Below are 23026 nucleotides of genomic sequence, written 5' to 3' on the forward strand. Positions count from 1 at the left end.
CATGGACTTTCCTGCCCAGGCTGGCTTTGAACTATGATCCTCATATCTCAACCTCCTGAGTAGCTAGGATTAGAGGCGTGAGCCACCAGTGCCTGGCTTGCTATTTTTTAAAAAATGCTAGACAGTTTTATATATGTTGCTCATTCAGTCTTCTCCACCATCATGAGAGTGAGATATTATTTATTGTTCAACAATTATGAGAAGAGATAGTATTTACTTTCATAACCTAGAGGATACTGTGGTGCAAATCAATTACATAACTTCATTGCACAGTGGGGGAAGATATCAAGACACTAATAATCTGGATGGAAGACAGGAGCCCCCTCCCCCATCAAACCATAAAAGAAAGATTTTCAAAATGTCATGTAAAGAATTACATAATGTGAAAAAGAACATGATCTGCTCCACAGAAAGGACCCAGAATAAATGAGATGCCAGAATTCAAAGCTTTACCAAGCATTGTGTGGAATGTGCATGTGTGTGTTCTTCATTAAAATGAATTAGAAAGAGAGCAGAATATATCCCATCCTTTTACATGAGACAACTGAAACTCTTAGAAGAGTGCCGTTCTCCTTTACTTACTAGAAAGATGAAACCCTGGGACAGGAACCCACAGTTACAGCCTAGTCTTTTTTAACCTTTTCTTCCCCAGATAATTGAAAGTCTTTCAGAAAGTACGCAGTCTCTAACCAGAACTTCCAGAAGTATTTCTGTTCTGTTTTCCAAAGAACCCACTCCCATTTCAAAGTTAGAGAACCAAGGCTGGGCCTGAACCCATCTTGGGTAGGACAAGTGGATATAAATTCCTAATTTTGACAACTTTCTCCACCCAGATTAAGGATTTATCTACTTTGCTTCTACTAGATATTTTTGTCATAGATTGAAGAACTATAAATATCAATCTATGACTTTAATTTATGACTCCTAAAGTCATCATTTTTTCCAGAATGTCCTCAAGGACAGTCCAAGTAGATTTGTGGTGATCTCAAGTGTAGTATGAATATTTTGCAGTGGAGAGGGACTGGGATGGGGGGGGAAAGAGGGACTGAGACAGTAGTACCAGCTCCTTCCTGAGCTTTCCTCTGGGGCCACCAGATTTCTGTTTCATTAACTGCTGCTGCTCCATTAAGATGTCCTTGTTATTGATTTTCTCCAATGCCAGCTTTTCCAGAAAGCCTAGGTTGCCTGTCATTTGAGTGACAATTGAGCGGTCCGATTTCCTAGATCTGGGCTGTTTCTATCACTTTTTCTTGTCCACACCTAGTTTTCTCTTGAAAAGATTCATTATCCACTTTTCATCCGGAGCTGCATGTGGATGTTTGACAGATCCTTAGTTATTTCCACACTTTAGGCACATCAGGAAGAAGTCTGGGTTCTTTCTGATGTTCAGTTTTTCACTATAATTGGCTTGGGTTTTTATTATGCAAGCCTCCTTTGGAGTTGTTTAGTAACCAGAGTCCTGAAGACAGCCTCAATGGTTTGACAGTTGTTTTAATTGTCTGGAAGAAACAATTGCTCTGAACTCCAGTGACTACTCTGTGTCCCCCTCTCTTGTAGGGAAGGAAAACTAGAAGCGGTGCACTCTCAATTCCTTCTGCTGTATGGCATGGATCAGTGCACCCTCCTGGTGGGAACATGAGCTTGCTTCTTTTATGCCTCCAAAGACTTAAATCTGGGGTGCAAGTGCTGCTAAATATCTACAGAAGAGAATCTACAGTTCCCAGAGTCATCCCAATGGGAGAGGGGACTCTGGAATTTCAGGGACAGAAGAGGAAGGATTATAAGGTATAAGGTTGAATAGGCCAGGAGACCTGGTTTTGAATTCTGATTTGGCCACTTACTAAGAGTAGGCTATTAGTTATACTCTCTGAATATATGTTTGGCTCACTGTCTTTGGGGACAACAGATACATATATCATTTCTATCTCTAGCTCTCTGCATAATCTGTCTGTCTGCCATCTATATATTTATTATCTATATATCTGTCATCTGTATCAATCTATGTATCTATCAATTTATATATTATCTATATCTTATCTATGTCATCTATCTTTCTATCTACCTATCAGTCATCTTTCTTTTCCTTCCTTCCTTCCTTCCTTCCTTCCTTCCTTCCTTCCTTCCTTCCTTCCTTCCTTCCTTCCTTCCTTCCTTCCTTCTTTCACCTTTCTATCAATCTATCTATATATCAGCTGTCATCTATCCATTTGTCATCTATCTATCTATCTATCTATCTATCTATCTATCTATCTATCTATCTATCTATCCATCCATCCATCTATCTATCATCTTGTGGCATTCTTGGAATGCTGAGTAGATGAAATTCTTAGCACAAGGCCTGGAATGTGGAAGGTTCTCAATGACTGAGATACAGTTTCCTGTTTCTTCACCAGTTAAGTGATGCAATAAAGTTATGTTTGTGCAAGGTCATGATCCACAAGCTAAAGGTCGACTATACAGGCCCCAGGCCTCCCTGTATGTCCTCCTTCTCCAAGCAGGTGTCGTCACAAGCAGCCTTTCCCATCTTGAGCTTTTAAGTTGAGGGGAAAAGTTCATATCACTTAGAATTGGCCATTTTCAAGTGTGTGCATCAGTGGAATATAGTTATGTTCACAGTTTTTTTTCAACCACCACCAAGTGTTTCCAAAACACTTTTCTGATCCCCAAAGGAAAATCTTGTGCTGGTTAAGCAGTTGCTCAGTTCTCCTTAACTCACCTCTGGTAACCATCCACTCATGTTCTGTCACTACAGCTTTATTTGTCATGGCTACTTGACAGATCAGAAGTAAGACACTTTGCAGGCTTTTGTGTCTAGCGTCTTTCCTTAGTGTGATGTTCACCCATGTGAACATCCATGCCACAGCATGTATCAGCAGGTCATTCCTTTCTCTGACCAAACCATAGCCCCTTGTGCACACATACCACATTTCATTTAGCTATTTTCTTCAGGAGTCTTTGGGCTCTTTCCCCCTTTTGGCTATTATGAACAAAGATATTGTAAACACACTCATACCATAATTGTTGGAATGGCTGCTTTGAATCCTTCCCTTTGCATATGCTAAGTAAGTGCTCTACTGCTAAGCTATGTCTCCATAATTTGGTTTTTATGAGTCAGGGTCTCACTGTGCTAGCCTAGACTGGCCTCAACCTCTTGATCCTTTTGTCTCCGTTTCCCACGTGCTGGGATTACAGACATGGCACTATGGCCAGCTTTAATTCCTTTCACACATTCTGGTTACTTATTTTAATTCATCTCTGCTGTGTGTATCATCAACATCTTTCTGATGACACGAGACTGTCTTCTTCTTAACCTCTCAGTGGAACAACCTTGAGTCTTTTGTCCTTCAGTGTCCCCTGTGTAAAATGGAGTCTGTAATAAAAGTAACTATCATCTAAGGAAGACTGTGATGATGAATACATATACCAGGAATCACTGTTTCCTCTGTTCCCAACACTTCCTTCTTGGAATCTCACCAATGCCCCTCCTCCCCAACTTTTTTTTTTTTTTAAGATCTCTCATCTATTTCCTGGAGTGGCTGTTAGCTGAAGGGTCTTTCTGGGCAAGGGCACTGAGCAACTGGGCTACTCCTTTAGCACAGGGAGTCTGGGGAATTGGAAAGATCAGGCTCTCCAAGACAGGAAGAAGGCACCAACCAGGTATAGATCTTAGCTTCGCATGTCTTCCTTCCCCTCCAGTAAGGATCTAAAGATCTTGACAGTGAGTAAAGAATCCTCCACTCCATAGACCTCCTGGATCTGTGACCTGCACATGTTCCTAGACCCCAGGGACTGTGTCATCTTTCTGCAGGACTTACAATCGCTTCCTACTCTACTATACTAAGACCACTCCTCTAAAATCCCATGTAGCAGATAGTTCTCATGACGTTTGCTTGCAAAGGGTGAGGAGTTCCTCTTCTTCCTCCTCCTCCTCCTCTTCCTCCTCCTCCTCCTCCTCCTCCTCCTCCTCCTCCTCTTCTTTAATTTAGGAGGCATAATTGTGAATTGCTTTAAACACACATCCTCTTTGCACTCATCTTGCTTTGCTATGATCCCACTTTACACACTAGACCTCTTGTCCTTAGCCTCCTGTTTTCAAGTCCAGCTAGTTTCCCCTTAGTCTACTTTTATCTGAGCTGTGCATTTTCATCATACTAGTGCACCTGCTGGGCTCACTGTAGCTGCAGTTCTCAGCCCCAGCTCTTCTGCCTGTCTGGAATGGCATATTTGCTCCCACCTATTCTGATCTTGCCACCTGGCAGGGCTCATTCAAATTCCTTTTCCTATACCAAGGCTCCCCACCAAGCTTTTCAATCAAGGCCTTGTTCTTTATTTTGGAATTGCCTATCAGTCTTAAAGTTGTTGCTTTCTGGGCCTCAGCGCACAGAAGCAATGTCTGTGTGAATTACAAGAACCTATTCATTCCCTGGAGGCTAATGAATTGCAAAAAGATATCTTCAGTCATCCTCTCAGCTGGGCAGTTTTATGCAATGTGCAAGATTGTGCCATCATACTCAGCCAACTTCTCGGGCAGTTTCAAAATAACTGTGACCGAAACGGTCTAAGTCATATAGATGATAGCCTGAGTTCCAGGCTCACTCACCATCACCTCCCATCGGATTTGAAGCTTCGTTAGGGGAGGAACCACAACTTACCCTTTGGTTTCTCCCTGCTACTGTACCTGATCAAGTAAGTGCTAAGTCTTCAGTGTCCAGCAGGCGAAGTGAATGAAAGGAAATGTGTGCCGGGGCCTTGGCTCTGAAGGGGCCCGGCAGAACTCTTGGAGGTAATTGCTGGCTGGTATCTCCGGCGAGCTCAGTAGCATGGGCTTTTGTGCCATTTTGGAACACAGCCTCTCTACTGTCCCTGTAGGCTGCTTCCTCTCCGGAATCCCAGCTCCTTGTCGATTCACCTGACCATACATGGTCCTTTTACCAACTTCAGTGAGTTTTCACTGGGTAGCTTTTTTTTTTTTATTTCCTCTCTCCCTCTTAGAAATCTCTACTGGGATCAGTTTGTCCCTTCTACAATTCGCTAGATAGTCTTTCCTTCCCCTTCCCCAATTCCCAGCTCTCAAAAGTATTTCTTCAGATGCAACAAACTTGAGTTTTTATTTCTAACATGCGTATGGGGGAAGTCTAGCTAAAGTCTGTCAAGGCTTTTCCACCAAGTTCTTGGAGGACAAAGCCTGTTGCTGCAGGGTCCTCGTGGTATTACCCCCCACCCCCCTCCATTGCATCTGCATTCATGGACACAGAAGCATTTACTAGCCTTCTAGTAGCACTGCCTGGCATTTGTCTAACACTTTCTCTAAGCTTTTTCTGCACCTTTTTTTTCTTTCTACTTTTGTTTTTCATAGTCTGTTTGGCTATGAGAAAATAAATAATTTTATCCATTTCACTCATGAGACCTCTTAAGACCAGGAGGCAGAACTGTCTTATCTTCCGCTCACTCGTATGAGGGCGTGGGCATAGTGTCAGTTTGGCTCTAGTTTTGTCCTCTGAATTCTTGCTGAATGTAACCATTCGTTATCTTTGGATTCAACTGGCTGGCAGGGCTGAGTGTCCTCATCAATGTAAGAGCCCGACTAGCATAGCTCAGTGGATTCCTGGGTTAGCAACTACCAACCTGGGAGTATTGTTCTTTTTTTTTCTTCTCAGCTTTCTATTCTGCCATTCTTGGTGATTGTCTTTCTGAGAGTCAGTAGCCTATGCATGTGTGTAACCTTTTGCATCTGTATCTGTGTGGACAATGATAGGTATCAGAGTAACCAGGGGAAGTTTGAAAATTAGCAACAATAATCAGAACAAGCATCTTAAGTGATTCTAATGGGCAGATAACACTGTAGATGGCAAAGTAAATTATCTGTGGCTTCAAAAATTCTCCATGGATGACCTGGATTCATAGAGAACCTAATTTAACTTGTTTGATGCTGGGGACCTATGACGAATTTCTGTACCTTCAGTCATGCCATAGTCCGGTTGGGTTGTTATAACAAGGTATCAATAAGCCGATACTTTACAAATGATGGAACTTTATTTCTAACAATTCTGGTGAGACCCATTGCTTTTAGTTTATAGATGATGTCTTCCTGTTGTGTCTTCAATGGTAGAAGGGCTGAGAAGTGTCTCCCATAAACTTGCTCTATACAGGCATTAATCCTATCTGTGAGGTTCTACCACTATGACCTAACCACACTCCACAGGCCTCATTTCCTATTATGATCACCTTGAAGCTTAGAATTTCAATGTATGGATGGTGGGGTGTGGTGTGGGTTGGATGGGAAAGGCATTCAGACCACAGCTCCACTGTAAAGAATAGGACTAAGTGCCTAGGGACCCAAAGGGAAGAATCTTTCCATTCTGTCATCATCAACAGAATGTTCACCTGTGGCTTCTCTAGCATCAGAAGGGTAGCTACTAATCTAACCTTTGCTCTAGCTTTCTGGTTGTAGCGCTCACAAACTGTGATCTTGACTGTGCTTCATTTGGCGGTGTTAAATCCTAACATAAGTGGGATTGGGGTGAGTTTGTTCTTCTATATCTGAATCATCTTGTGTAGCACTTCTACAACCCAATAGCAAAACCAAAACAGTGCAAGTAAAATATGATGTTATGTCTCCAAAGAGAACAGCATGCAAATGGCAAGCAGGCATGTGACACATGTTTCAAAGGGAAATGCAAATTGAAGCTATGCAAGTATCACCTTGAACTTGTTAGAATTACAATGGTGGAGAAAACAAAAGATAAAATGTTGGCAATGATGTGGAGAAGGGGAACCCTTGCACGCTATTGGTAAGAATGCAAATTACTGTAGCTACTATGGAAAACAGTAGGGAAATTCCATGAAAAATGAAAACTACTCTATGATCCAGCTCTCTCCCATCTCTAGGCATACACCCCAAAGAATTGCAATCATGACCATGAAAAGATACCTACACTCTGACATTCATTGCAACATTATCCACAATAGCAAAGATAAGGAGAAAAAAATCCCTAACTGTCTATTGACAGAGGAATGGATAATGTACATGGCATAGACATACAATGGAATGCTATTTAGCCTTAAAGAAAGGAAAGAGATTCCATTTGCTTTGAGGGTGTGAGCTAAGGAGATTCTAACCTATGCCAAAGTCTGAGAACCCCCAAGGCGGGAGTTAGTAGGAATAAATGTTTGGCTTACAGTGGTTTCACACTGGAGTGTGTACCAGAGCCACTTGGGGTTTGTTGAAACACTGGTGCTAGACTTCACCCTCAGTGGATCAGTTGCATATTCATCAGCTCGTGAGAGGCTGTGATGGTTGGAGCCATATTTCAGGAACCACCTGTAAGAATTGGATCTGGAAGGGAAGTGAAGGGTAAACAAAGGAGGAGGCTGCAATGCTTGGTAAGAAATGTATGCATTATTCTGCCCATGTAATTGTAGCCCCTCTGTACAATATATTCTCAAATAAAATAAAATACAATTTAAAAAAAAAAAAAAAAAAAAAAAAAAAAAAAAAAAAAAAAAAAGAATTGGATCTGGCCTTCCAAACATGTTGGAGCTGTGTGACCCTGAGCCAGTCACTTCCTTCCTTAAGAAGCCAGTTCCACATTTTGCACAAGGACAGACAAGCAGGAGTGAGTGAGTGAAAGGAGAAGACTTTTGCCATCTGTTTAACACAGGTCTCAGGTCACAAGACATGTGCAAACCTGGGGTGAGTTTTGTCAAGATTTCCCTGGCTGGTCCTTGGCAGATTTTTCCCCCCTATGTTCAGTCTGCTAGTCGTTCAGGGTATGCAAGCCACTCCTTAGACTTTCTAGGACAGAGGAATTGGGACCCTCTCAAGAGCTCTTTCTGCTTTCTGGGCTCCAACAGCAAGGATCCACTCTGGAGTTGTTGGTGCATGTTTACTACATCGTCATCATCACGCCAGCTTGATATCTAGCTGGCCTGGGCTGTGACAGATGATGCCTGTGGCGTTTAGATTCCCTGACATCTTCTCACTGTCCTGCTCTGGATTCCAGACACATTCCACACAGCCGGCTGTGGCTGTTCTGACATCATCATGGAAAGCAAACCGCTACCCAGAGAGATAGGAACAAGGTTCAGAAACTACACACGTGGTCCTCAGAAGGAGTTATGGGTTTCTACACTGGGTTTTCTTTTTCCATTTAATTTTCCCCATGGTTATCTTGAAGGCAAGTTTATCTTCTTCCAGCATACCCCAGAGGATGCAATTCGATGAGTTTCCTGAGCATTTTGGAGATCTCCTCCCAGGGTGGAAAGGATGCCGATGTCAGTCTGGGGTTCACACAGCAAACTAGTTCATGGACACCCACTGCAGAACATAGAGCCTGCCCCTTCCAGAGCCCTTTTTGTTCCTAAAAGTCTTCACCATGCCAAATCCCAGGGATTTCAGCACTTTATTATTATTATTATTGTTGTTGAGAGGTACTAATCTAACTACTTTTTACTACTCCCATGTGGTTATGCCTATCATACCATTGTCTAGGTGAGGAAACACAGTAGGTGCAGAAAAAGACTGGCCTGGAAAACAGATACAAGGCGGGGACCAGTTCACTTTGATTTGAATTCTTCTGGCCCATGATGAAATTCTGCCCATGCCCACGGATCCCAAGGATGATTGCCTGCATTTCCCCCATGAGCTGAAAAGCCTGAATGAGAGACACATTTGGGGATGATAGCGTTGAAAGGCCATGGAAGGCTGTCTTGGCCAAATTGTTTATAGGTAAGGATTTAGCCTCAGGGAGGGAAGTCCACTTACCCAAAGGTGCAGAGGAAGCTGGACACAGAACAGGGCTTTGGAACCCAGACCACCCTGTCTTCTTCTCCACTCCTTCCTCCACATACTTTAGGCAGTTATGTTTTTCTTTTCTTTCTGTTTACTAAGTACCCGGTGCTCTTGTTGAGCTTAATGTAGTGTGCCCACTGTGGCTGATGCTAAGCCTTTCCTGGGAAGGGAGATACCATAGGCTGTAGCTAGACTTCTAGTAGTAGGTGAACAAGTGCTCTTTAAGTACCGTTTAGAGAACCCTCACGTGCAGAGACGTAACCTGCTCAGAGCCAGTAGTAGGCATGCTCAAGTCATGAGGCTGATTTGCTATTCATATTCTTCAGCCATTCTTTCGTGCCTGCCCTTGGAGAGGAAAGAGGATTCTGACTTAGGGAGGAATCAGGGAGCCACACAAAGCCAAGAATGACAGCTGCTTACTTGAAACCTTTTTTTTTTTTCTGGAAAAAAATACAATTGCTTAGAATGCCTCTAGATGACCTCATGGCTAAGGTTATGCTGTGACCCACCCTGATGAAAACCGTGAAAAAGAAAATTCAGTGAAGGGTGTTATTTTAGATTGTGTTTGAAGTTTTCGTTCTGGGAGTATCTTGTGGCTTGGTGGATTTCCAGTGTGAATATTCTCATTGGCACAGGCTCTGCATGTCTAGTTTCCCTTCTTGGTGGAGATTGGGACAGAAAGGAGAGATGCAAGTTATTTTTAATTTGGCCACCGAACGAACATCCAAGTCCTCCTTCCAGCAGCTCAGCCTATATGTTTTCTCAACAGGGTATTAATTACCTGGCTCTGGGACCAGCCAGTCAGGCTGTTCTAGCAGCTTTGCCTGTCCAGCTTACTGGATGCAATTGCTTATGGACCCAGCAGGGCTCAGGGACTTCAGCAGGGAGCATCCTTCTTCCCAATAAACTCAGACAGGGGTACTGAGTAACTTGTTAAACACATTTATTGATTTCTTTCTTTTTTTTTTTTTTGACAGTAACCAAACACAGTGAGTGACCATTAGAAACAAGAAAAGAAAGGCATTCGTTTGTACTTTGTGAGATCTGTCTGCACCTGGAGAGAAAAAGACACCCCTTTTCCCAGGAATTTACAAGGCAGAGTGCATTCCTTCAGGGAGCATCACAGGGTGGGGTGGGGCGGGCTGGGGAGGGTGGGGGAATGGCAGTCTTGAGACGCAAGGAATGTCGCCTGCTACGTCAGGCTGAAAGCTCACCTCATAATGAATGATCAAGCCATGGAGTGGAATTAAAAGTTATACTTGCTTAGCAAATGCATTCCTGTTTGCCACAAACTCAGTAGAACTGGCTACAAATGAACAAAATATGGAGAATGCAGAAACACACAAGATCAAAGAAGATAGTTGCATGGTGCCAGGGCTCAGCCTGGAAGGAAGGAGAACAGACCCGAGCCAGCAAAATGAAATTAACTCGTTAAACACATTTATTGGAGCTGTTAACAATAACCCAACACAATGTCTGACCTTTGGAAAACAAGAAACAGCAAATGGATCAATTCTGATCTTGGCAAATCCTACTACAGATATGTGACAAAGAGGGAAATAATTCCATTTCTTTATAGTCTGCGGTGAAATATATACAATGGGTAGCTCTTTGATGTCGGTCCTTGGTTTTTTTTTCAATTGTTGAGTAAACAGAAGAATCATAATCTAGAAATAAGTGTCTATGATCCATCACCAGCATCCTCAAAAGATCCTAGGACACAACGGAAGATGACCTGATGCATTCTGATAGATGTTTTCAGAGCTGTGTTTCCTCCTCTTTCTCCTTCTCTTTTCAGAAGAATTTTGTATGTACAAAGGTTGAAAAGTCTCATTGGGTAGATTTGTTAGTTCAGGAAACAGTATCAAAATTTTAATCGGTTGACTGGTTATTATTATTATTATTATTTTGTAAGACCGCTTAGGAATGAACCTTCTGTTTCTGAAAACTTGACTTCTTTCATCATAAGTGTGTGTGTGTGTGTGTGTGTGTGTGTGTGTGTGTGTGTGTGTGTGTGTGTGTGTGTGTGTGTGTCTTGTTGCTGTTGTTGTTTGGGCATGTGTTTAAGAGATGCATTCATTCCTCTGCCATGGTTTTGTAGACTCTTCATGAAGAAGGGACCAATCCAAAGAGTGAATGAGCGTGGGGGAAGGAAGGACAGAGAAGAAAGAAGGGGGGTTCTTTCTAGGTTACGTCAATTCACAGTTGTAGCATTTCACTGAGGTGGGATTCTTCTTGGCTTAGTTCCCTACTTGAGGAGCCATTCATTCACTGAAAAGAGAGAGAGAGAGACAAACAAAACCACACATACACATACATAAACACACACACAAACACATCAAAGCATAACTAAATCAATGTATATATAGGATTTGGGGGGACTTATTCCAAAGAGGAAGGGGTTATTCTGTAATACTTGCTTATTATGTATTTGCATTTCAAATACGTTTCCCCTTCTCTATAACCTCTAGGCCCATTTTCCATTATGGTAGCAATTAGTCACATAATACTACCATGAACTCTAAATGAATTAAAGTTAAAATTTTGCTTGAATCATCAAAATAGCCTCACTTCAAGCATTCCATAGCTAGTGGCTTGCTGTGTATTGGTTAGCTATGGCAGCCACAGAGCTAAGAGCTAGTGTATTGGATAATAGAAATATCTACTAGACAGAAAGTTCTAGTAGGTGGCCCAGGTCTAGACCGGGGGAGGTGGGTAGAACACTTCACCCCAGTCTGCCAAACCCAACAGGTTACCTGAAAGTCTTACTGAAGTACAACCATACCCATAAACTTGCTTATCATCTATGGCTGATTTCCTATAGCATCATTAAAGGCAGAGGCTATTTGACCTACAAAGCTTGACATATTTGTTCACTGCCCCTTTGCAGAATAGTGTCTGATTCTTGGTGTAGATTGTAAGCGCTGTATGATCAGGGCTTTATCTGCCTTCATCACCTCTGCATTACCATCTCTAAGAGCCTGGCATATAGTAGATACCCAATAGATATATGTGGGAATAAAGAGAAGGGTCAATGAACAACTACTACCACTGCTGCTGCTACCACTACTACTGCTACTACTATTACTAACTACAGAGCAAGAAATCTGTAGCTTGGGAACTTGGTGAGTGAGAGTAAAGTAACGGAACAAGGGGAAGTGGTGGAAGCGGTAACTGCTTCTAAAAGTTTTTCTTTCTTGCTCCTCCTTCCTTCCTTCTATTCTTTCTTTCTTTCTTTCTTTCTTTTCTTTCTTCATTCCTTCCCTCCTTCATTTCTTTCCTTCTTTCTTTTTCTTGTTGGTTGTGGGGCTTGAACTCCGGGCCTGGGCACTGTTTCTAACCTATTTTGTTAAAAGCTAGCTATCTACCACTTTGAGCCACAGAGACACTTCCAGTTTTCTGGTGTTTAATTGGAGATAAGAGTCTCATAGACTTTCCTGCCTAGGCTGGCTTTGAACCATGATCCTGAGACTCAGCCTCCTGAGTAGCTAGGATTACAGCCACTGGTGTCGGGTTCTAAAAGCTTTCTGGTGATAGCCACAGTCCTTGTATGGGGAGTACGTTGTGGCTACAAAGGGCCTCCCCATCCAGCCTCTCATTTGTCCCTCAAGCTCTGAAGCAGACCAGCATGGAACTGTCAGGAAGAGGCCAGGTCTAGTGGGATATCTGTCCTAACTAAATTTGCATGGCTTGTTAGAGCAAGGTCTTCATCTCAAGTGTCCTGACTTCCAGTCCAGATCATCTCGGAGTCTCTGTCCCACCTTCCTATCTTTTTCTACACCGAGAGCTTATGACAGCAATTGACACATACTTAGTTGGTGCACAAAAGGGAAGAGAGAGAGGGCCGGATGTTGACTAGAGGGGAACAGGAGGCAAAAGTCACCTTCACTAGTAGGAATAGCAATCACTTGTAAGGACATAGCACTGGATAAAGACACATCTTCCCAGTCCTTATTGAATCAAATTGCCTGGCACCCAAGAAATTTGCTTACTGTCTAAGAGATGCAATCAAAAGTGCTAATGCTTCTTGTTGTTCTGTTCTAATATATAACCTTGGGAGAAACTAGTCTTTCTGGGCTCTACTGTAACTATAAAAAGGGCTGCTTTGCTGGACGCTGGTAGCTCACGGCTGTAATCCTAGCTACTCATGAGGTGGAGATCTGAGGATTATAGTTTGAAGCCAGCCCTAGCAGGAAATTCTGTGAGACTTTTTAAAATCTCTAATAAATTACTCAGAAATAGCCGAAAGTGGTGCTATAGCTCAAGTGGCAGAGTGCTAAACTTGAGTAGAAGAAGCTCAGAGACAGTGCTCAGGCCCCAAGTTCAAGTCCCAGGACTGGCACCCTCCCCTCCTCCAAACAAGATGTCTGTCTTCCTGAAATCCAGGAGCCTCAAAGGTTTGAAACGTGTTACATGAAACCTTCCGTATAAGTGTAGGTATATATCATGTCTATCAAACCTTATACGTCAATCACCTTCAACTTCGTATCATATAGAAGCAGCTTTATTGCTCCAGAAAAGGACTGGACACTGCAAATGTGGATTGCTCTTACTGATGGGATCCGTGTATCGGTGGACCATGCCAGGCTTTTAAAGAACAGATCTGAGTTCAAAGCTAGAGCTCCAGCCTGTGTTCCTGGAGCCTCTGCACCCACCTCTATACTGCAGCTTCTGGGCTCGGTTGTTTGGACAGTCCTTCCCCTGTAAACTGAAGTTGATGTTGGTGCGGATGCAGCGATTGTTGAGTGGCTGGACAGGCCTGAAGTTGTCACTCATGCTCAGAAAGATCTGTGATGGCTGATTCTGGCTGAGTAGGCGTAAAGAATGCATCTGAGGAAAAGGAAAGAGCTGTGAGACCCACCCGTCCTGACCACGCCCTCAGGAGGAAGTAAGGCGGGGCCAGGCTGAGGCCCTAAGAGCCCTTGTGACCTGGACTTGTTGACCTAAAGTACCATGAAATTCTCTGGGGGCGTGTGGGGGGGGGAGGGAGAGTGGGAAGGAGGGAGAGAGGGTGGGAGATAGGGTGGGAGAGAGAGAAAGAGAGAGAGAGAGGTTTTGTTTTTAGCGCACTAGAACAAATGTGCTCTCTGCCTGTCTAAGGAAGAAATACAGATAAGTGTCTTTCTACAATGCCCTGTGGTTCAATAAATCACTGACCCCCCCCCCCCATAGTTATTATTCAGGCCATAGTGACTGGGCTATATAGGTCAGAGCTAAATTATGGAGCAATGTAGTTCATTTTCTGTGAATATCGGGACTACGTTCTATTATAGGTCTATTAAGGGAGAAACAACCGTTGCCTATATATGGTAAGAAGAGAGGAGTGGCTTCAAACATTTGGATTCAAGATTTCATATCAGTTTCTGATCTTAAAATTTCATAAGATATCCCGTACTGCTTAAATAAATACTTTTTGTAAGCTTAAGCTGTCTTTAGAGGGCTACTGATGCTTGTTAGTCATCAAGTACCAAACAACACTATTAAAATGCAGGGCTTCAAACTGTTCCAATTATTGTTGAGGTGTAAATGACTATCCCACTAAAGAGCCTGGGTTCCACTTCATTTGTTCAATTTTTCCATTCATTCATTCATGTATTGGTTGATTGATGGATTTATTGATTGAGTTGGCAGTATCAGGGATTGAACTCAGGGCTTTGCTCTTGCTAGGCAAGTGTTCTACAATGTGAGCAACTTATCCTTTTATTTTTAGCTTTTCTTTTTTTTTCATGTGCCACCATACCTGGCATGTACCACCATACCTGGCCCTTCCTTTAATTTTTTTTATGGACTTGCAATCATAGAACATAAGAACAGGAACAGATGTGTATAATTTGTCCCCTTCACAATAAAAAAAGAGAAATATGTGTTTCACAGATGTAAGGTGATTGATAGACCTGAGATGTACAAGAAGCTACTTAGCAAGATCCTACCCAGTTCTGAAGACTAGATTATCTGTGAGATGATCTGAAAAAAAAAAAGTTTACCTTCAATGGTTTTGAAATGACACATGAGTTGTTTCCTCCTCTTGGAGACTGGCACATATATCATTTTTTAAAAGGCCAGAGAAGTACTTCCATAATGAAATGTATATAGCTTGCTTATTATTTATTTATTTGTAATGGAGTTTAAACTCGGGATATTATACTTGTTAGATGTTCTATTTTTAGGCAGTGTCATGCTTTTGCCAATGATCATCATGGACTGTAATCTGCCTATCAATGCTTTCCAAGTAGTTTGGGATCACAGGCATTTGCTACCATGCCCAGAGTTTTGTTTTGTCTTGTTTTCTTTTGGTCAGTTGTAGAGCTTGAACTCAGGGTCTAGGTGCTATCCTTGAGCTTTTCTGCTCAACGCTAGTGTTCTACCACTTTGAGTTACAGCTCCACTTCCAGTTTTTGTGTGATTAATTGGAGATAAGAGTCTTACAAACTTTCCTGTGCAGGCTGGCTTTGACCTGTGATCCCCAGATCTCAGCTTCCTGAGTAGCTAGGATTACAGGCATAAGCCACCAGTGCCTGGCTCCCAGAAGGTTTTAGAGCTAGATCTTGCTAATTTTTGTCCATGCTGGCCTCAAACATCAATCTTCTTATTTCTGAGTAGCTGGAACTACAGATATATACCACCACATCTAGTCCATTTTATAGCTTTTTTTTTCAGTTGTTAGAAGCCGGCATTTCCAAACACATTTGACTATATCATTTTGCTCATTTACTCTTTGAACAGTCTAGTTGTAGAATATAATTTAGGAATGAATTGCTTTTCTAACTGCCTTTTCCCTCCTTAGATAGGTGGGCTGCTCCTATAATTTGTTCATGCTAAGTCATTCAAGGTTCTAGCTCTATAAACATAGTTGTCATGGGTTGACTCTTGAGCTTGCTTGGAACCAGGGTCATGTAGTTTGGATCAGCTAAGTTAAGTTGCAATAATTGACCTGGGCTCTTCTAATTCAAGAAGGCTGGGGGAAATTAGACACAGAGATTCAGACAGAGAACACCAGATGCAGATGAAGACAGAGGTTGATTGGGGCCATGTTTCTCATGTCAAGGAGCAACGGAGATTTCCAGCAAAACACCAGAAGCCAGGGGAGAGCTGGAGTAGCCTTTTCTTGTTTCTCTTGGGAGGAATCAACTATTCTGACAGCCTGATCTTGAACTTGTAGCTTCCAGAACTGTGAGGAAGAAGTTTGTTTATGATCTCCCTGCCACCCCCCCCCCAGGGTGTGGCACCTGATTTCAACAATCCAAGGACATGAACACAAATGGCATAAAATAAATCCAGTCCTCACATCACCTTCCCCACTAGCTAACTGGTAAGCTCACCTGCATCCTGGTTATGTAGACAGGTTTGTTCATTATTATCCAACTGGCTGTCTCATAGCAGGGAGGGATGGTCATTGACCCATCGTAAGTAATGAAACTCGAGGTCTCTGGATATAATTCCTCTATATTAAGTCCCTGTAGTAAATATGCATCATCTAGAGAAGAAGGGAAGAAAGACATTAGATCTATTTGAGAAAGTGCTGATGTGTAGTTACTAGCCAGAAGAATATATCTGTCAGAATAGGCTGCAGTAAACCACCTGTCCCTCCCTCCCTCCCTCCCTCCCATCTCATATACTTTTTTTCTTTTGTCAGTCGTGGGGCTTGAACTCTGGGCCTGAGAACTGTCCCTCAGCCCTTTAGCTCAAGGCTAGCTCTCTACCACTTGAGCCACAATGCCACTTCTGGTTTTCTGGTGGTTTATTGGAGATAAGAGTCTCATGGACTTTCCTGCCCAGGTTGGCTTTGAACCATGATCCTCAGATCTCAGCCTCTTGAGTAGCTAGGATTACAGGCGCGAGCCACCAGCAGCTCGCTTCATATATTTTTAACAATGAAGTTTTATTTATTGCTCAAAATCATGTGTCCATTCCAGGTTGGTTAATGGCTTCCCTTGATGTCATTTTGTCTTTTTTTTTTTTTTTGTCTTTCATTTTATTTTATTTCACAATCCAGGCTCTGAGAGCAGCCACTGTCTGGCCACAGACATGGTGAAACATGGTGGCTCTAAACTCTTCCGTTTTGGAAGTGGCACGTGTCAGCCACTCCCATTTATACTTCTTTGTAGCCAAGGAAGTCACATGGCTCAGGCTGATGTCAGTGATTTGAGACAGCTGAATGGGATGGTGAACATCAGTGAATTGTAAATAATACCATCCAACACAAGAACTCTGAAGAGTCTTTATTGTTTTATCTAAGATCACAATGACATGAATAAAGGCGTCACGATGTGCTGAAAAATTGTCCAACCACTACTCTTTATTTAACATTGCTTAATTAAAAGAACTCCTAGAAAATATGTATGGAAAGAAAAAGGATCAGTCCAAATCTTGCCACAAATATGCAATGCTTCAGTTCAATGACTGTTTTTAGTGTGTGTGTGTGTGTGTGTGTGTGTGTGTGTGTGTATCTTCTCTTTGGGCTCATTTGGAGAGCCTTTTACATTTATTTGAGGTGTTCAAACTTCTATATATTTTGTTATGAAATAAAGTTTTTCATTAAAAAAGCATTATATATGATTATCTGGAAAAAGATATCAATGATACAATTCTAATAATCTAAAAGCAATTATGATAGGTATTTTAGTATATTTCTGTTTTTAAAATTAGGTACATTGGTTGAATTTTTAGAAAATTGTAAGTATTCTCTCTCTCTTTTTTTTTTTCATTTGCTGTCCCGGAGCTCTTTTTGCTCAAGGCTAGCACTCTACCACTTTGAGCTACAGTGCACCACTTCCAGTTTTTGAGTGGTTAATTGGAGATAAGTGTCTCATGGGGACTTTGCTATCTGGACTGGCTTTGAACCAAGATCCTCAGATCCCAGCCCCCTGAGTAGATAGGATCACAGGCGTGAGCCACCGGTGCCCAGCTTTCTCAAGTTTTAAAATCTCAGGAAACGGCAATGAACCTCTCACCCTTCCTCTCTATCTTCGATCCCTTCTCTTTCCTGTCTTTTGCCTGCATGCTATTATTCTCTTCTGGCACCTCCTGGTAGTTGGTGTTCTCATCTTTCTGGCCATTTCTTTTCAGGTTCTGTTACTGATGGCTATTGTCTTCTTGCTCCTCTCAGTGCTGTATTTCCTGTGAAACCCTGTCTTCTGGAATTGGACCAGTCAAGGGCACGATCAGCTTTTGTTGGGCATTCTTCATTTGTCTGTGCCTGTTTCTCAGGCCCCTATGTATCAGATGCTAGATGAGCAGGACATAATGAATCATCATAGAGGCAGTGCTACAGGCCTGCACAGCTCAGAGAGAGGATGTCGGTTCTGGCTGGAGTTGGGAAACTCAGGAAAGGATGAATGGAGGAGCTGACCTGCTCTGGATGACTTGATGTAACAGTGTGTGGCTGGTGTGGGGAGGGAGGCTCCAAGGGTGCTATTGACAGAGTCATGCAAAGGAGCCTTGGGGACAGCAGCAGCTTGGGCCACCCAGTAGTTAAAGTAATCTCTTGAAGAGAAGGGAGATCATGGGCAATGAGGCTGGCAGAGTGGGCCTTGTCTGCATTATTGGGAGTTTGGAGTTCCATTCTGGAGGCAATTTGGAGCCACTGAAGTCAAGGATAGCATGATCAGATTTGCATTTAATGAGGCTTGGTCTGACGGTGGTTTGGCTTGAAGATTAACATATTGAATGAGAGAAGGATGTGATCTACACATTTTTATTAAAGGTCAATGTAATTTGTTTAACCAAGCTTGCACAAGGAGCATATTGGGTACTCTAGCATGCTGCTATCATTGCATTTTATCTTACTCAGGACGGTTGGGAGGAAAGAGGAAGGAGGCTGTAGAAATGAGAGCTGTTCCAGGCATGAGAAAAGAACATCTATGTTTCTCTGAGACTAGACCCAGACAGTGTGGGCAGCCATGTTTGAAGAAAGGCTTAGGTGCGGCAGGGGGTGGGGTGGGGTGGGGGGTGGAGGAGTGAGGGGGGGTGGACAGGAGTGAAGCAAAGGGTGGTGTTTATGGATCTATCCCAGGCAAACACTAATGGGTACATGCAAACTACCCTGTCTATGCAGCAGGCAGCAGACGAGCATCTTTTTTCCCTCTGTCTATCAGTGTTACCAGATGGGCAGTGTAGACAGAAAGAAGCCTGAGAATTAATGCATTAGGAGCTGGATTCCCCTCTCCAGGCTCTCCCAGCTCTAGTCATTATTAGTAAGGGTGACAGCATTGTTTGTGAACAAAAAAAAATACACAAATCTGGTATGAAGCTGTGGCCAATGGGTGATTCTGCATGATGGCTTTACTTGTATATTGAGCAGAAGAGATGGCAGAAGTCTAGATAAAAGTATTTTATACAGAGATTATCTACCATCTCTCTAAATATGGCTATTTCATCTATCATTTATATTTCTATGCAGCTATCACCTGCATAGATTACATATCTATAACAGCTATATATCTAAGAATCTATGTATGTATATATGTATGAATGTAAGTATATCTATCATCTATGTATCTCTGTGTCTAGGTATGCATGTATGCAGGTATGCATGCATGCATGCATGTATCTATGTATATATCTGTCTTTGTATGTTTATATGTATGCATAAATATATGTATGCATATATATATATGTATCTATCTAACTATGTATCTATGTATCTGTCTATCCAATCTATTATCTGTCTATCTCTGGAGACAAATAGCTAATCAAGGCCAAAGCCTTGGACATCAAATCATGAGTCTTAATCCATCTCTAAGTTCTAATTGTGGCTTTGCCAGTAATTTCCTATTCTTTGCTAGATGACCCATTCTTTGCTAGATGTGACCCATGTAAACTGGGTCATAAGTTATACAGCATAAGTTATACATAAACTTATTTGGCTAAATTTTTCTTTAGCAGGTCAAATTTTGGCATGGCAATGTTGTAACTTTTTATGTATTCCTAAGTATATATGCATGTACATATGTACATATACTAGATATATTTTATGTGTATAATATAATATATATATATATACTAGAAACATTTTATTTGTTATATTTTCATAGTACAAAAAGAACCCTTGGCTAATCAATAAATACAGAAAATTGATGCATAGTGGAGAGCCCAGTTTTGCTGTCTCAAATGACTACAGATCTCAACTGCTATACAACAGGCCTCTGGCTGAATCTATCAGATACAATACACTGAATTTTTGCTCCTGGCTTTGTTGTGGTTGGTTAAGAAAAAGACATTCTGGTGAAATGCCTAGGACTGTGTTGTGGGGGACTCTTTCCTTTAGTCTGAGCTTCCATGCAGCCCTAGTAAAGTGCCTCACACTCACGTACGTGGACCACTCCGCTCCACCTCCTGCCCACCTATGCAGTTCATTCTAAGCAGACCACACCAGTGAGAAAAAGGCCTGGCACTGCCAGAGATCAATACAGCTTCTGATCAATAGGGAACTACATGGCAATTTTATGTGGGATGACATTTCCTCTTGTAATCTGAGGTAAATTCAGCCGAAATGGAAAAAAAAAGGCAATTACTAAAGAATAAAGTAATATGATTTTTTTTTGTTTTACACAAACAATAAATGAAAATAAAAGGGTCTCTGAGAATTGGATTCTTGGAGGTAAGGTGCGCCTTTCCTGTCCCTGGCTGACATGAATGACTGTTTAGACGGCAGTATGGGAAGTGGTGTGGCGTGCAGCACTTCACAGTCTGTGAAAAACATTTCCAATGCCATTCCCTTGAAATGAAAGTACAAGTTCAATTAAGCATAGAGAAAGGCACCTGGAGCAATATGCTTCAACTCCCCGGTGATATTTCACCACATTTAACACTGTGTCCCCTAAGGAGCAGAACGGAGACTACATCCCCACAACTACCAAGGAGAAGCCAGTCACTGGCTGGCCTGTCCATTCATATTTCAGCAAGGGTTCTCGGAGACAAGTGGGCTAAAGCAAAATTATAATAAAGTAGGACTGGAAAAGATCATTTAAGGGGCTGGTTCCGTGTGTCAAACATCTTGCTCATAAGCCTTCCTCCAAATACCTGCGGTGGTGTTTCTTTATCTCTTTAGAAGAAATAGATCAATATAGCAAATAGAGCTTGTTATAATTTGAGCTTTGTGATTCTCTGGATTCTTACTGGATTGCAATTAACTACCGTATTTACTAGCTATGGTATGGAGGAGGCAGCTGGAATTTAAGGAGGGTAAAGGCTACCAAGATAAAACACAGTGTCTGAGGATGCTGGAAGAAATGTTTCTTGTATCGAAAATATTCCAATAATAAATTAATGAACACAAGGAAAAGGGGGAGGATCTAGGCACTAGTCCAGTACATAGTAACAAATTAAAATACTTCTAGCAAATTACCCGAAATCTTCTCAAGAAAATCCTTTCAGGAAATCCATTTTTCAATGTCATGAGTTCAGTCTTGACCTTCACTCTATTGAAGGAGGAATTTAACTTTAATAAAATGGATTTTCTGTAGAAGATTTTCTAAATTCAGCCTGAAATTATAATTCGGGCAGGTCTTTTTTTTCTATTGTTGGTGCTGGGTTAGTGAAAGTCTTACTCAGATGTATGAAATCTGGGCTTCCAAGGAAAATAGAACTTCATTTGGTCATCACTGTGCATTGCATTGTGTTTACAAGAGCTGTGATTCATTGAAAATAAGCATATCCTGTTGCCCATGAACCCTGGGCTGTACTTACCTTCAGAAAAAATCTTATCTGTCCTCATAGTGACAAGCTTCTTGACCTCCAGGAAGCATGATTTGACATGAAAATACCTCAGGATAACGTGGGAATGGATACTGCACATTGAGTGTATACCAGCTATTGTCCAGGTAGTTGACTCATCATCTTGATTAAACCTTATTTAGTATTCACCCCAAACCTCTCAAAATTTATCTTGCTGATGTGGGAATTGTATTTCAGAGATATTAAGACACTTTCCTGAAGTGGTAGTATAGCAAAGGAAGTGGTAAAGCTGGGATAAGAGACCAATTCTTTCTAGTTCCATCCCTTCAGAAGAACATACAAGTCGCTCGCGTGTATGATGGCCTTTACCAGCCTGGCTTCCAAAAGTCTTCATCCTCTTGGCAAGATACTTTATTCTATCTTTTATGAATTCCCTGGCATTGATTTTTTTCATGACTGGCTCAAAAGAATGATTATTACAGATTTTCTCCTTTTTGCTAACCATACCCTTTGTGCCTGGTCTTGAACACTAGGGAAATGGGCCGGCTTCCATCTTGGATTTTTCCTAGGTTTCTGTGTTTATTTCTTCCTCTGTGAATTGCTCCATTTGCTGGGTAAGTACAATTGCCACACAGGAGTCTCTTCCATGGTGGGATTGTAAAAACATCTTTAGAAGTAGTTTCCAGTTCTAAGTCATGAAGTTTTAAGCTTCTTCGAAAGTGAAGACATAATCCCGCCTTCTCTTCTCTATTTTTTTCTTACTCCCATGACTTTTCCCAAGCCTAACTGCCATCTGGATGTTGATGTCTTCCATATTTATGACTCTCCTGAAATCTAGATTCATGAATCCAACCGCCTACACCACATGTCCTCTTGGAGGTCCAAGAGACATCCCAAGCAGAACGTGCTTAAAATTTCTGCTCTTCTTTCCACCCATGGTCACATGGCAGCGAAGTCTTCCTGATCTCAGGGGTGGAAGGGTCCTCCTTCCCGTCACTCAGGCATCCCTGTCACTGTCATGTGATGATGGAATTGATCTAGTGAGAAAGCCTTGATTTTCTTTTAAAAATACCTGATCATTCGTTACCACTTCTCCCTCACTGGCCTGCTCACAGTCTTTGTGTCCTTGTCTCATTATTTGGATGACTACAGTTTCTCTAATTTGTGCACCACTTGTCCTCTTTTGGTCTATTCTCAACCAAGTAACTAGAGTGCCTTTTTCATCCATCGGCCTCTTTGGTTACTCTGCTTGAAGTCCTGCTTTGCTTCTCATTACAAGGTGGCCCCAAGGGGACACTTAGAGAAAACTATCTGAAGCCAGTCCCTGTGCCTTCTCTGGTGATTATGCATGCCAGTAATGGCCATGCTGCTAGGTCCCTCTAGATGACCACGTATTTCTACTGGAGGTCAAGGGACACACAGGCAGGGCAAGTTCCAGAGAGTTTGGGCTAGGGTGAGCCTGATCTGGAAAAGTACCAATGTGCTTGTTCTGTGATTAACATATTCCTTTCAAGTGGAAGGAATCCAACAACTAAAATCCAACCACTAAAGAGATTACTC

The 23026-nt window shown here is 42.0% G+C and overlaps 1 protein-coding gene and 1 long non-coding RNA gene across 3 annotated transcripts in view; one reads left to right on the forward strand and one right to left on the reverse strand.

Moving 5' to 3' along the window:
* Positions 1 to 6303: 6303 nt before the first annotated feature.
* Positions 6304 to 9899, forward strand: LOC138831177 (uncharacterized). 2 transcript variants are annotated; one of them, XR_011373129.1, is made up of 3 exons: positions 6304 to 6520; positions 6624 to 6791; positions 9769 to 9899. It is a non-coding gene; the product is annotated as an uncharacterized lncRNA (long non-coding RNA). The 2 variants fall into 2 exon arrangements; XR_011373128.1 differs by lacking the exon at positions 9769 to 9899 and adding an exon at positions 8492 to 8707.
* A 310-nt stretch (positions 9900 to 10209) lies between these two features.
* Ca10 (carbonic anhydrase 10) overlaps positions 10210 to 23026 on the reverse strand; it is a 457862-nt gene continuing 445045 nt past the window's right edge. Inside the window, exons 8-10 of the mRNA XM_070028408.1 lie at positions 16111 to 16265; positions 13447 to 13621; positions 10210 to 11062 (exon numbers count right to left, since the gene is read on the reverse strand). Of these exons, the coding sequence (XP_069884509.1) occupies positions 11040 to 11062; positions 13447 to 13621; positions 16111 to 16265 (353 nt within the window). The 3' untranslated portion in view covers positions 10210 to 11039. The remainder of the gene's footprint in view (positions 11063 to 13446; positions 13622 to 16110; positions 16266 to 23026) is intronic.

This window comes from Dipodomys merriami, unplaced genomic scaffold, assembly GCF_024711535.1.
Source record: "Dipodomys merriami isolate MVZ:Mamm:240054 unplaced genomic scaffold, mDipMer1.0.p SCAF_19, whole genome shotgun sequence".
NCBI lineage: Eukaryota > Metazoa > Chordata > Mammalia > Rodentia > Heteromyidae > Dipodomys > Dipodomys merriami.